General features: G+C 44.4%; 2 protein-coding genes across 2 annotated transcripts in view; one reads left to right on the forward strand and one right to left on the reverse strand.

The window, feature by feature from the left end:
* LOC138963675 (pleckstrin homology domain-containing family G member 7-like) overlaps positions 1 to 5,004 on the forward strand; it is a gene marked incomplete in the record, with an annotated part of 110,215 nt that extends 105,211 nt beyond the window's left edge. The window contains 4 exon segments of the mRNA XM_070335523.1: positions 664 to 746; positions 1,518 to 1,650; positions 1,941 to 2,038; positions 3,034 to 5,004. Coding sequence (XP_070191624.1) covers positions 664 to 746; positions 1,518 to 1,650; positions 1,941 to 2,038; positions 3,034 to 3,252 — 533 coding nt within the window.
* Positions 5,005 to 11,156: 6,152 nt separating this feature from the next.
* Positions 11,157 to 12,500, reverse strand: part of LOC138964728 (WAG22 antigen-like) — a 5,232-nt gene continuing 3,888 nt past the window's right edge. Inside the window, exon 3 of the mRNA XM_070336760.1 lies at positions 11,157 to 11,941. Coding sequence (XP_070192861.1) covers positions 11,514 to 11,941 — 428 coding nt within the window. The 3' untranslated portion in view covers positions 11,157 to 11,513. The remainder of the gene's footprint in view (positions 11,942 to 12,500) is intronic.

The following is a 12,500-nucleotide window of genomic DNA, read 5'->3' on the forward strand; positions in this document are numbered from 1 at the left end:
GTGCAGTGAGAATGGTTATTTCCCTTTGACCAACGGGGGTGTTTTTCCTACCTGCGAGGAATTTCTTGTTTTATAAGGATATAGCTTTAAGGCACAACGCCTTGTCTAACAAACTCTCCAGAGGGACAGGCAGACAAAGAAATAATGCACTCAAATATGCCATTGGTGAATACATAGTGGTGAATAGCATCGAAGAGTAATGAGACTAATCTCTAATAAGAATATATTTCTGGAGAATTTTTGATCACATTTTGTTTTTCTTTGGAAGGATTTATTTTCCCGATTTCCTTTCAAAGTTTTTGTCTCGTGTTCTAAACCTTACAGATAATTCCCTTCCCGTGAAAATAATAATGCACGCTAACACAGATATGTCCATGCCTGAACATACGATAAGAGCATTCCTGTACTGGTACACACCCTGAAAACATCGACAACCCGACTGCTTCCTATGCCGAGTGGAATTCTTTCTTTTTTTCTTCTTTTTGGGGGGGGGGGGGGGGTTCTTTAAAATATCTGCTTTAAGCGTGTTTGTGCTGTTTGGTGCTATTGTTTCAAGTCTTAAGTTGTTTTCGTTTACTTTCTAACCACCAAGTTCAAGTGTTGATGGTCAGTGGACTTTAAAAATGTCTGTTCTTACCTTTGCCTTCTCTTTGCTTGTTCCAGAGTCACCCAAGCCCATAGACGTCCATGTGTTCCTGTTTGATGATCTTCTCTTGATCACGAAGATCAAGAAAACCACCAGAAAGGTAGGGCATTTTTCCCTCTGCTGTCAACAATAAGAAAAACATTTGGGCGTTTAAAAACTGTATCACTCGCTGGTTCGATAGGTTGGCGGGAATGTGTTTGTTTGGGGGGGGGGGGGGGGAGAGGTGAGAGGGGAAGGGGATGTAGTTTTCACCAATGTTTGTTAGAGGTCACTCAAAGAGTCTCACATTTTTTCACTGTAACGCCTTTTATCAGTATAACTTGAACTATGATGTAAATTTGCGTGTGTTTGTGTGTGTGTGTGTCTGTGTGTGTGAGTGTGTGTGTGTGTGTGTGTGTGTGTGTGTGTGTGTGTGTGTGTTGTTGTGGTATAACAGAGAGTGAAGTAAATAACTGCTGAACAGCAGGAGCTCTAGCTACTGGAAACTTATTCTGAATATATATACTGGTAAGATAGCAAAAGAGTTTTTCATTCTTACCTTTAACCAAGACTGCCTGGAGGCAAAAGGGTAAAAGGGACTTAGTGTTCAAGAATAGTGTCCCAAATTCAATGAAGCTCGCGCTTTGAGACGGATAGAGCGGCTCATACTGTTGCAAGCAATGCAAACTAGTGGTAATTTTCGTTTAGAAATTCAAATCTTTCTCTAAACCTTGGCGATGTTTCGTGTTCAAGGGGACATAACTACAAAACTTTCCGTTGGTCAAAGGCATTGCTCTTAAACTGAGCTTGAATTTACCAATGAATTTTAAAATTTGTTTTTAAGTTTGTACATTGACTGATATGTATTTGACCGCCATTTTAATTTGTGCAGAAACAAGGAAGTGACGTAGGCGCCAAGTCTCCGTCAGGGGGCGCGGCGGACCGCGCGTCATACGTGGTGTTCCGTCAGCCTCTCGCCATGGATCGTTTTACACTGCACGACATCGCGCCCGCTGATGCCTCGGGTATGTGTGTCTGTGTGTGGGTGTGGTGTGTTGGATTATGCCTGTAGGACAGGAATCTTTATTTCAGCTGTGTTGGATGAGTTGGCAGTTTCGTTGTTTGACCGCTGATGATTAGTGCCTGACTGTCTGTTCGTTGAATCTCCATCTCACTGTTTGTCTGTCTTCCTTAAATTTAAGCTATCACGTTAACTGCCTGTCTAGAGAGTCTGCCTGTCTGTCCGTCCGTCTATCTGTCCGCCCGTTTGTTAATCCTACCTCCAAATACATTCCTTTCTTTGACGTTGTTGCAGCGAGCGGGCTGAAGAACGTGATGGTGTTGGTTCACATCAGTCGTTTCCAGCAGGTCATCGGCCTCTTCTCCCTCCAGGCAGCATGCGACGCCACCAGGGTTAGTACAGTGTACACCCAACATCTACATTCTTTCTTTTCTTTATTTGGTGTTTAACGTCGTTTTCACAACCACAAAGGTTATATCGCGACGGGGGAAGGGGGGAGCTGGGATAGAGCCACTTGTCAATTGTTTCTTGTTCACAAAAGCACTAATCAAAAAATTGCTCCAGGGGCTTGCAACGTAGTACAATATATGACCTTACTGGGAGAATGCAAGTTTCCAGTGCAAAGGAACATCTACATAGTTTTCTGTCCATCTTGTAGGGCCATTTTAAGATAAAATAAAACCACGACATGTCCCAAATAGACACTAGTTCTGGGGACAGAAAGACCAAGTTAGCATAGCGTAACATTTTGAATAAATGAGGCAGAGCGCTATTTTTAGAACTGAGAAACAAAGGGAAGTAAGCGCGCTAAATGCAAACGACCTGTGCAATAGAGTAAGACTGAGGATGCTTGGTTGGTTGGTTGGTATTATTTTATCGTCTCTTTAGCAGTAAGTGAGGATGAAAGTCGCTTGTTCGTTGCAATGCTTGTGATTTGGCATTGTGCACAAAACTGTTTCTTTTCGTATGTATCTTTTGTGGAGCTTAGAACTATAATTGTTATGCTCTTGTGCTAATTACATTGTTCACACACACACACACACACACACACACACACAGACACACACAGACACACACAGACACAGACACAGACACACACCCTCCCTCTCTCTCTCTCTCTCTCTTTCTCTCTCTCTCTCTCTCTCTCTCTCTCTCTCTCTCTCTCTCTCTCTCTCTCTCTCTCTCTCCGTAATAACCATCACTGTCTCTCTCACTCTGCAGTTTCACCAACAATTTGTCCCCCACCCCCCCCCCCCCCCCCCCCCCCCCCCCCCCCGTTTCACTCTTTCACTCTCAGCACGAACCATTACTCTCGCTCACTCACTCACTCACTCTGCAGTTGCACCAAAAATAACCATATCACCCTCTCTCTCTATTCACCCCTCAGGTCTCATGGCTGAACCAGATCCGCGAGGCCAAGGAGCGGTGGGCCGAGATGCAGACGAGTCGCCAGAACTCCTTCAAGGAGAACAAAGACCCTCGCGGGGCTGGGGACGATTCCTCGCGGGCCGACTCCGGTTCCCGCTCACCCCGGCGTGTCAAGCGCAACAGTCTGCAGCGCAAGGTACCCTCCAAGTCACGGTCCATGGACGCCGTCTTCATCTGATGATCGTGCTACCTAGTCACGGTCGGCTTGTTATGGATCCGTGGAGAGTTTGAAGACAGCCATTTGCGCAACAGAATCTGGGCGAAAGGGATTGAACTTATGCAACAGTGTCCTGAAAGTCAAGCTGTGTGGAATTCGTTTGATGATGGCTGTTCTCACTAGTCGCGGTCGGCTTGTTATGGAGATTTTGAAGTCCACACAACAGAAATTGGGCAAAAGGGATTGAACTTATGCAAACGTGTCCTGAAAGCACTACGCTGTTTCGACTCTTCATGTGATGTTGGCTGTACTCACTAGTCACGGTCGGCTTGTTGTGGGCCCGTGAAGAGTTTAAAGTCCAGTATTTACACAACAGAAATGGGGCAAAAGGGATTGAACTTATGCAAAAGTGCCCTGTCTCTTCATCTGATGAATGTTGTGTTAAACCTTTTGAGAGTGTAAAAGCTCTCTTTTCGAGAGTTGGAAGACTTTCTCTTTGAGAGTTATGAAAAAACATCCGGACAACAAAATCAGGGCGAAAGGGATTGATACCCTTGCCCTGCAAGTCACGCTGTTTGGACGCCTTCTTTATCTGATGACGGCTGTAGTCACTGGTCACGGTCGGCCTGTTTGAAAACAGCATTTACACAACAGAAATGGGGCGAAAGGGATTAAACTTTTGCAAAAGTGCCCTGCAAGTCATGCTGAATGAACTCCGTTTCCATCTGATGATTGTTGCACTCACCAGTCGAGGTCGGCTTGTTATGGGCCAGCTGAGAGATTGAAGTCCATCATCTGGATAGCAAAAATGGGACGAAAGGGATTGAACTTATGCAAAAGTGCCCTGCAAAGTTCTACGCATTCATCTGCTGAATGTTGTTTTGAACCTTTTGAGAGTTGGAAGACTCTCTCTTTGAGGGTTGGAAGACTCTCTCTTTGAGAGTTGGAAGACTCTCTCTTTGAGAGTTGGAAGACTCTCTCTTTGAGAATTAGAAGCATCTGGACTACAGAATTGTAACTACAGGGATTGATACCCTCCAGTGCTGTAATAATATAAGGTTCCCTCCAAGTCACTCTGTATGGACGCCCTATTTATCTATAGTGGTTGTACTAACTTGTAACGGTCGGCTTGTTATGGGCCTGTGGAGAGTTTGGAGACATCATTTACATAACAGAAATGGGGCGAAAGGGATCGATGCCATCCAGTGTAGCGTTAAAGTGCCCTGAAAGTCACGATGTGTGGAATTCATCTGATGATTGATGTACTAATGTAACTAGTCAGGGTCGGCTTGTGGAGAGTATGAAGCCAGCATCTGGCCTACACAAATGAGACGAAAGGTCTGTAAAAGTGCCCTGAAAGTCACGCTGTAGGACGCCGTCGTCATCTGATGATTACTCAGTCCAGAGACAAAGTGTTGCTGTCTGGCATCTGTCTCGACTCGAGAGTCCGAGAAAAATGTCCCTCTTTCTTATTGCTGCGATGCCCGCAGAACCCCTCCGTACGGTGGGCACTGCTCTCAGACACCTCGTACGAAGGCTGTAATGCATTAGTCACGGTCGACTTGTTGTGGTTCTTTTGAGAGAAGGAAGACACCTTCTGGAATCCCATGTCTCCTCATATCCTTCAGGCTAGTCCTTAAGAGGCGTATCTTTGTGCCTGTAGGACATTTATATTATATCTCCCTTCCCATGTCTCCGTTTGATGAAATCTGAACGGTTTTGCTGGTCCTTCAGCTCAGCCTCCCACCCCACCACTCCCACCCCCCTCCCGTCCCGCCCCGGCAACTGTCTCCATCTGATATTGCATGTACGACAACAGTGTTCTGACTGGCAGTTCATCGGGCTCTCTTGGTTGTGTGTTTCAACATATATTCTGCCCTACTATATACTGCCTGTGTTCCCTATCGGCGTTTAGGACTACATAATATGCTTGTGGGCTTCCTTGTGCTTAGGCTTGGAACGCGATGCTTTGAATTCTGAATGGTGTGTGTGTGTGTGTGTGTGTGTGTGTGTGTGTGTGTGTGTGTGTGTGTGTGTGTGTGTGTGTGTGAGGTCGTGCATGCGTGTGTGTGTTTGTGTTTTGGACGGTTCATTCGCTTTCATTGGCATTTCTCTTTAGGCAAGTGAGATCGTAGGTTTGTGAGAAAGTAGTACCATGTTCGTCAGACTATGCTCAAAGCAGTTCATCGTAGGTGGTGAATGTAATCATTGCAATCTTTATGATTCTTAGTAACACAATGTTTGTAGTCATTGCAGCCTCTATGATTCTTAGTAACACAATGTTTGTAGTCATTGCAGCCTCTATGATTCTTAGTAACACAATGTTTGTAGTCATTGCAGTCTCATCCTTAGCCTAACTGAGAACTGATCTTTTGATTTTTAGTAACGATAATTATGTTTGTAGTCATTGCAATCTCCTTGGCCTGTCTGCGAATTTTTCCCAGGGCATTGTGTGGTGTACTAGACGTTCACTGTTGCAATGTGAACGATCATTTAAGCCTTCGTGTTCTAGCAAAGAAGATGTTGTTCGCGGGACTTTTTGTTCGTGAAACGATCAGAGATATATTTATTGAAATGAACGTTTTGCTTTCGTGGTTCTTAGTTTTGGTGTTTACTTAGCAACAGGGCTGTTTTATTTGTGTGCAAGTGCAATGTGTGATTGAGTACAGTGAGAGTTTGTCACAGTGTCTTCGAGGTCTATATATTTATTGTCGAACGCTGTGGAATTCGACAGCACATAGGATCGCTTGATTCTGCGTGTCAACGTCCACAGGGAACATGACTCTGAGTGATGTCCCCGTGTGTTGTTTCGGGTGGTAAAAGTCCCTCAGACCGTGTCAGGCCAGCTTTACCTTGTGCAAATGCAGTCTGAAACTTGACAGAAGAATCCTGCATACGAATCGTCTGTGATTATTTCAAACAGTGCAAGTGTTCTCTTGGACGAATGATTACAAACTCAGCCATAGAGTGCATACATTGATTCTGTGGTCAGAACTACTCTCGCCGAGTGCGAAAACATGGTTTCGCCGCCGTGAACTAGACTTGGTTCTGACTTTGCATTGTGAACAAGAAGGTTGCAGTCCAGAAAGTCTTACTGATTTGGCTGTGATCTTTAACGAGACTTACTTAAGTTTGACCTAACATGGAACGAGTCAAGGCTGGCGATGTCTGTTTGCGGGTATATAGGCCTACACATCGCACGACTATTGAACCTCGTCCGTGCGAACAATATGATGTACGTGACATTTGAATTCATGCAGCGATACACTGTGTTCTAAAGTTCTAGCAAAACAAGCTTCACCCTCGCTTCTCCTGACACAAGTCCAAAACTGAGATCGAATTTTCTTTGAGTTTGTGTTTGCGCGAATGATCTGATCACTTCCGTCTCCCTACCTACCACCTGTGTCGCCTTCCAATCATCCCAGCATGTACACGAGACAGTTCTATCATGTTCTAGCTAAACAAAACAAAAAGACACGCTAACCATCCAAATATTCATATTGATGTCTACGCTACTCCGACTTGAATGATTTGATTTAGCATGGCGCCCGCCTGTTACAATAAATACAATAGAATTGACACGGACGTTCGTTCTGACAGCATTCGCTTGATGTATGATCAGCTCGAGAAGTTATTGGGAAACTTGAAATGGTGTGTGTATATCCAGTACAGTCTAGCCTCCCCCTCCCCCCCCCCCCCCCCCCCGACTCCGCGTGATCCACCTGGCTTCTCTTAGACAGTTAATTACAAGCGCGATACATGTATATAATGAGTTGTGACGTTTTTGGTTTTTTTTAAGGCACACTCTTTAACGTTGAAACTGTTGGGCTGGCTGTCATCTCAGATCTGGCCAGAGATAAATGAAACCCATCGCTCCAACAGGACCCTTGCCGATTATTAACAGCCTGGTTGCTCTAGCTCTGTGCACAGTGGGCATTTTATTTCTATGAAATAATTTCGTAAAAGCCACCAAAGACTTTTTGAAGAAATAATTCCTTTAAAAAAAAACCAAAATCCCAACTCACCACAGCAAGCAGTCAGGATGTTGAACTTTTCTTTTCACGAAAAGGAGTGTGTTTTAAATGTTACTTTTGCCCGTACTGCCTGACTTTTCAATGGTCAAAAGCGGCTTGATTATCAATAATGTGTGTAGGCTATATACCACGTGACCTGAGAATCTTGCAATTTGTGATAGCGTTACTGTTACAGTCATGAGATCTAATCGGATTTGATGTGATTGTGATTGTTGTGTTATGTTAATAGTCCTACCTATCCCTGTTTCATGAGCGCCGAAAATAACATATGTCGCGGGACGACTTACTTTGACGCTTGTATTATATAAACAAAAAAAACTGTGACGTTATATTTAGTTAGCGACGTCATGTTCTGACGTCATTGAGACGTCTGCCGACCTGACCATGACATCATACCTATGACGTCATTGCAGGCTTCAAGGCTGTCGACGTCTGTGTGGTATCTTTCGACGATTAGATTTTGACTTCAAAGTTTTGCACACGAAGATGTTGACGCCCTATTTATTTAGGTTTCTCGAGCTTTCTTTACCCAATCAAAGCATAAACTAACAATTTGTAATCTCTAAAGGCGCCGGTGTTGATTTATTGGTGTTTCGAATCAACAGTCTCAATAATGTTATATTTCAAATTGTTTCAATGTGCTCTGTCTCGAAGTGGGGTTTTGTGTGTGTGTGTGTGTGTGTGTGTGTGTGTGTGTGTGTGTGTGTGTGTGTGTGTGTGTGTGTGTGTGTGTGTGTGTAAGGCAGAGAGAGAGACAGTGTGCGCACCTTTATCAGTGCGAGCGTGGGTGTTCGCATGCGCGTCTACACACCCTATGTTTAACTTTTCAAAGTGTACGTTTTGGGATGCACACTCTCAACTAGAGAACTACTACTGTTATAACTCTCAGCAAAAACCTACGCAGTTTTTTTTTCTATCACGTCATCCATATCCCTGATCAGGTACTCTAGAGCAAACCTGCTGAACACAATGATGCAGACACGCACAATATGAGTTATTTCTAATATGCTGACTGTTAGCAAATGATAACAAGACATGTCGAGAAAAAAGATATCAAAATGAGCCTTTAGGCGAATTTTGATAGCGTTTTCGAGACATGTCTTGTTATCATTTGCTAACAGTCAGCATATTAGTAATAACGGTTTTATTATCCGTGCGTGGTAACAAACATAATACCCGAAGCGACCCTGCAAGTAAAGTGTCGCCATTTTGGCTTGGTTGGTTACAAGGTAAACAGAGCAAACAAAACAAACATCCAGCACACTTTCAGCTTTCAAGTAATCTTTCCCAAAAAGTTTAATTCACAATGTGTCCCTTCTTTTCTGTGCATAGTATCATAAAAACACTCAACAACAACAAAAAACCAGAACACAGACTCGAAAATGCTAACAAACAGAAAGTCCGAAATTGGAACGGACAGTTCTCGGAAGAGCCATCTCAAATGTTGCACATTTGTGTTGCGCATGCGCAGTTGAATGCGGTTAAATGTCGGTGGAGGTCACAGTGATGGAACATTGGCGGATTTGGTCTCGTTGGAGGCATGGCAGGTTCGTATTCCGGGTCGAAAAGAGCTGCTACCTCGTCGTTGCTGAGTTCCACGTCCTGTCGGATCGTCTGCTGGCTTGTGACAGTCGCCGATGCAACGAGACGACCGCGTTCGACTGATTCTGCTTCACGTCGAAGTTTTGGCTGGTTCTCCCCGCGAAGTATGACTTGGGAGCCGCAGTGCCAACTGCCTATTCTCTGTGAGCTGGGACGACATAGCAGCTGCCATCTCTAGTTTTTTGGCGGTGGATGTTTTTGGTACGGTTGCAGGGAGTTAGATCTAACAGTTTTGTGACCGGTGACACTGATAATGTCAATTGGACTGAAGTTCTTGTCTGCCAGTAGTGTTGCACCCGTCGCTCGCACGCTGTGGTTTGTGTAGATCTATATCTGCGACAATTGACACAGCTCACTTCTTCATAGTATGGACGCCCATGGGTCTGCTGTCATACCATGTTTCGTCATCTCCATGGAACGTGTTGACAGGGAATTGCCAAAGATGCTCACACTTTGGATTTAGCAGAGACAGGTACTTGTTGTAGCTGTACACTGACTGGACAGCTGCTGTCCCCAGTCTCTGGCATGACTCCAGTCACAAGTTCTTCGTCTCCAGCTCTGTGATTCTTGGTAAGTTCATCAAACCGTTTGATTACGTATTGTTTCCCTGTTGTTTGATCCATCTTCACTTCGAAGGTGTCTTTCGTCATTTTTTCAAAGTTTTCCAGGCCCCGTCTAAAAAAATAAAACCGGACATCAAACTGAACCTTGTTCAAAAGGCCAGTGGGGGTGTTGGGAGACATGAATTTTGATGCGTATAGGTTTTTTTTTTAGATCTTCTTGATTGATGGCAGGTTTGTTTGCCATGTTGCCAAAAGCACATAGGTGTAGTCTGCTACTGACAGCACCAAAAAGAGTTGCTTCCCTTTACTCAGTATTAAACTTACTTGCCATTCTATTTCCCTCCCACCGACAGAATTTGCTTTTTAGCACATTTTACACAGTAAATTGCATGAGAAAAATGTCAAAAAGTGACATTCAGTAGAACAATTCACCCTGATGTTTTTTATATTAATTTTTATTTTGTCGTGGTGATTTTTAATGCGTTATACAAAAAGGGTCCCGCCTTGAACGTTATAACATTTAACAGGTCACCTAGAATCAGTCCTGATTGGTCACATAGCCATAAAGGGCACTAGAATGATAATAAACAAAGATGTCTACACCATACACAGGGGTTGGTGGAGGGTCAGCGCTAACAGAAAACGACAGGTTCAGATGCAAATCTGACACATTCTGGTCCAAATAGGTTTTAAATTACTTTTGAGACTTCAACAATTATAAACGCTTGCGGGTGCATCGCTTCAGTGAGTGTTCGCCCTTCTTGTGTGTGTGTGTGTGTGTGCTTGCGTGCAAGTTGTGCACGGCTTACGGCTGTGTGTGCGTGTTTTCTTTATGTCCTCACAGGTAAGCTACTCGTCAACCAAAAATGACTAGTCATAATCAAATAGAATAATGTACCGCAAGTTAATGTCTTCGTAACAGAACGATTATTTTTTGAGAATGTAAACGTTTATAGCCCTATTGATTCGAACACGATTTTCACCGTTTTGTAAATTTGTATTGTGGTACCTCACTTTGTTCTTATAACTTTGGCTGTGTGGTTGTCTCATTTGTAAATGCATTGTTGAACGTTTGGCGTCTGTCGACTAAGGGCACTTTGAGTGCCCCGACAGACGTGGAAAATAAAAATATAAAAAATATTAGACAAATGTTTTAGTAAGAATGCACGCCGTCTGTGTGTGTGTGTGTGAGTGTGTGATTGAGAGAGTTTGTGTGTGTGTGTGTGTGTGTGTGTGTGTGTGTGTGTGTGTGTTTGCAAGTATGTGTGAGAGTGTTGGTGTGTTTGCAAGTGTGTGTATGTGTGTGTGGTACACGCTGAAAGGTCATATTGACCACGATATGACAAAGGCATACCGTACAATGAGTCGAATCACATAGTAAGAAAAAAACTGACACGCTAGTTTAACTTTTATTTTCTACCTGTATGAGGGGCACACACGCATACACGTGCACACACACACACACACATTTATACAAATACACACACACATACGTGCGCGCGCACACACACTCACACTAGGGTCTGGATCTTGTGTATGAGAGGGAGGGGCTTCGTGGTTTGGGATTTAAAAGAGGTATTAATTATGGGTCTCTTTGGGCAAAAAAAAGGTACAATTGCGGATAAGGGGTGAAGGGTTTCAGGACACACACACACACCCTAGATCCAGCCCTTCACGTACACACACACACACACACACACACACACACACACACACACACACACAGTCAGTTCAAATCGTACTTTATTCGTTTTGCTTTATTTGATTTACAAATACCGACATGAACCACATGTCTGTAATGAGGCTTCAAGTTAATTGTTTTACTGCAAGTTCTAGTTTTGCTTACCAGTTACACACATAACATGGATGCATCACATGCTTTCATTTAACATGTGGGTCTATCTAACGAAGCGCAACACACGAAACACACCAAAAAAAAACTATTCGCGAAATCAACAATCGTGTGTTTTCCCTCCCGCCGGACTTCGAAGCTTGTGTCATGAAGACTAGATGATTCATGTCCTACAGGGTATAAACCTATTAAGGACCAGATATGGTGATAATTATGATGGTTGGCTGTGAGTCAATCAGTTTTCTTTTCTTTAGTGCTATCACCACAACCACCACCACCACCACCACCATCTCCACCACCATCCCCACCACCCCCATCGCTCTTATCCCTACCACCACCATCACCACCACCATCCCCACCACCACCGTCGCTCTTATCCCCACCACCTCCACCACCACCACCACCTCCACCACCGTTCTCTCCCTCCCTGTTCTCTCCGCCGCCTCTGAACTTGGAAGAAAGCTTGCCTACGCCAGCCGCAATCCCGGCCCCCACCCCGGCCCCCACCCCGGCCCCCACCCCGGCCGTTGCCGCGTACCCGGCCGCGCCAATGCCGGCCGCCCCTACGCTCTGAAGCGTGGAGACCACACCCACGCCCACACCAGTTGTCCAGGCTGATGACATCATGCTGGCCGCAAGTGACCCTGCCGCGATCCCTCCTGTTCCGACAGAAATAGATTTTGTATTATACATCTGATAATCAAGGGAAGTAAAGGCTCTAAATGCATACGACACCTACAATTGTGTGAAATTTGGCGATATTGCTCCGTAGGCCTAAAGTTCGGCCATGACCTAGGCAAATAACTAAGAAAACCTCAACGTAAAGTTTTTACATGACCCCACTGTGACCCAAACATGTGGAGGGGGACAAACAAACTAGGGTCATGTCGGAAGATTATCCAACCCTTGAAGTGTTAAAGTTTCAAAGCTCTAGCTTCAAAAACATCCGAGATAACCTCAACGTTAAATTTTTATGAAACGAACATGACCCCGCTGTGACCCCTTGACGAGGGTCAATCAAAATTAGGTCAAGTCTGGATATTATGAAACCCTAGAAGTGTGCAAAGTATCAAAGCTCTAGCTTCAAAAACATCCGAGACAACCTCAACATTACGTTTTTATGAAACGAACATGACCACGCTGTGACCCCAAAATTGGGGAGGGTTGGATGGTTTACCCTAAATCGAAGCTTCCTGAAAGGGGGGCTCCGTTGTATCA

The sequence above is a fragment of the Littorina saxatilis genome, linkage group LG4 (assembly GCF_037325665.1).
Source record: "Littorina saxatilis isolate snail1 linkage group LG4, US_GU_Lsax_2.0, whole genome shotgun sequence".
Lineage (NCBI taxonomy): Eukaryota > Metazoa > Mollusca > Gastropoda > Littorinimorpha > Littorinidae > Littorina > Littorina saxatilis.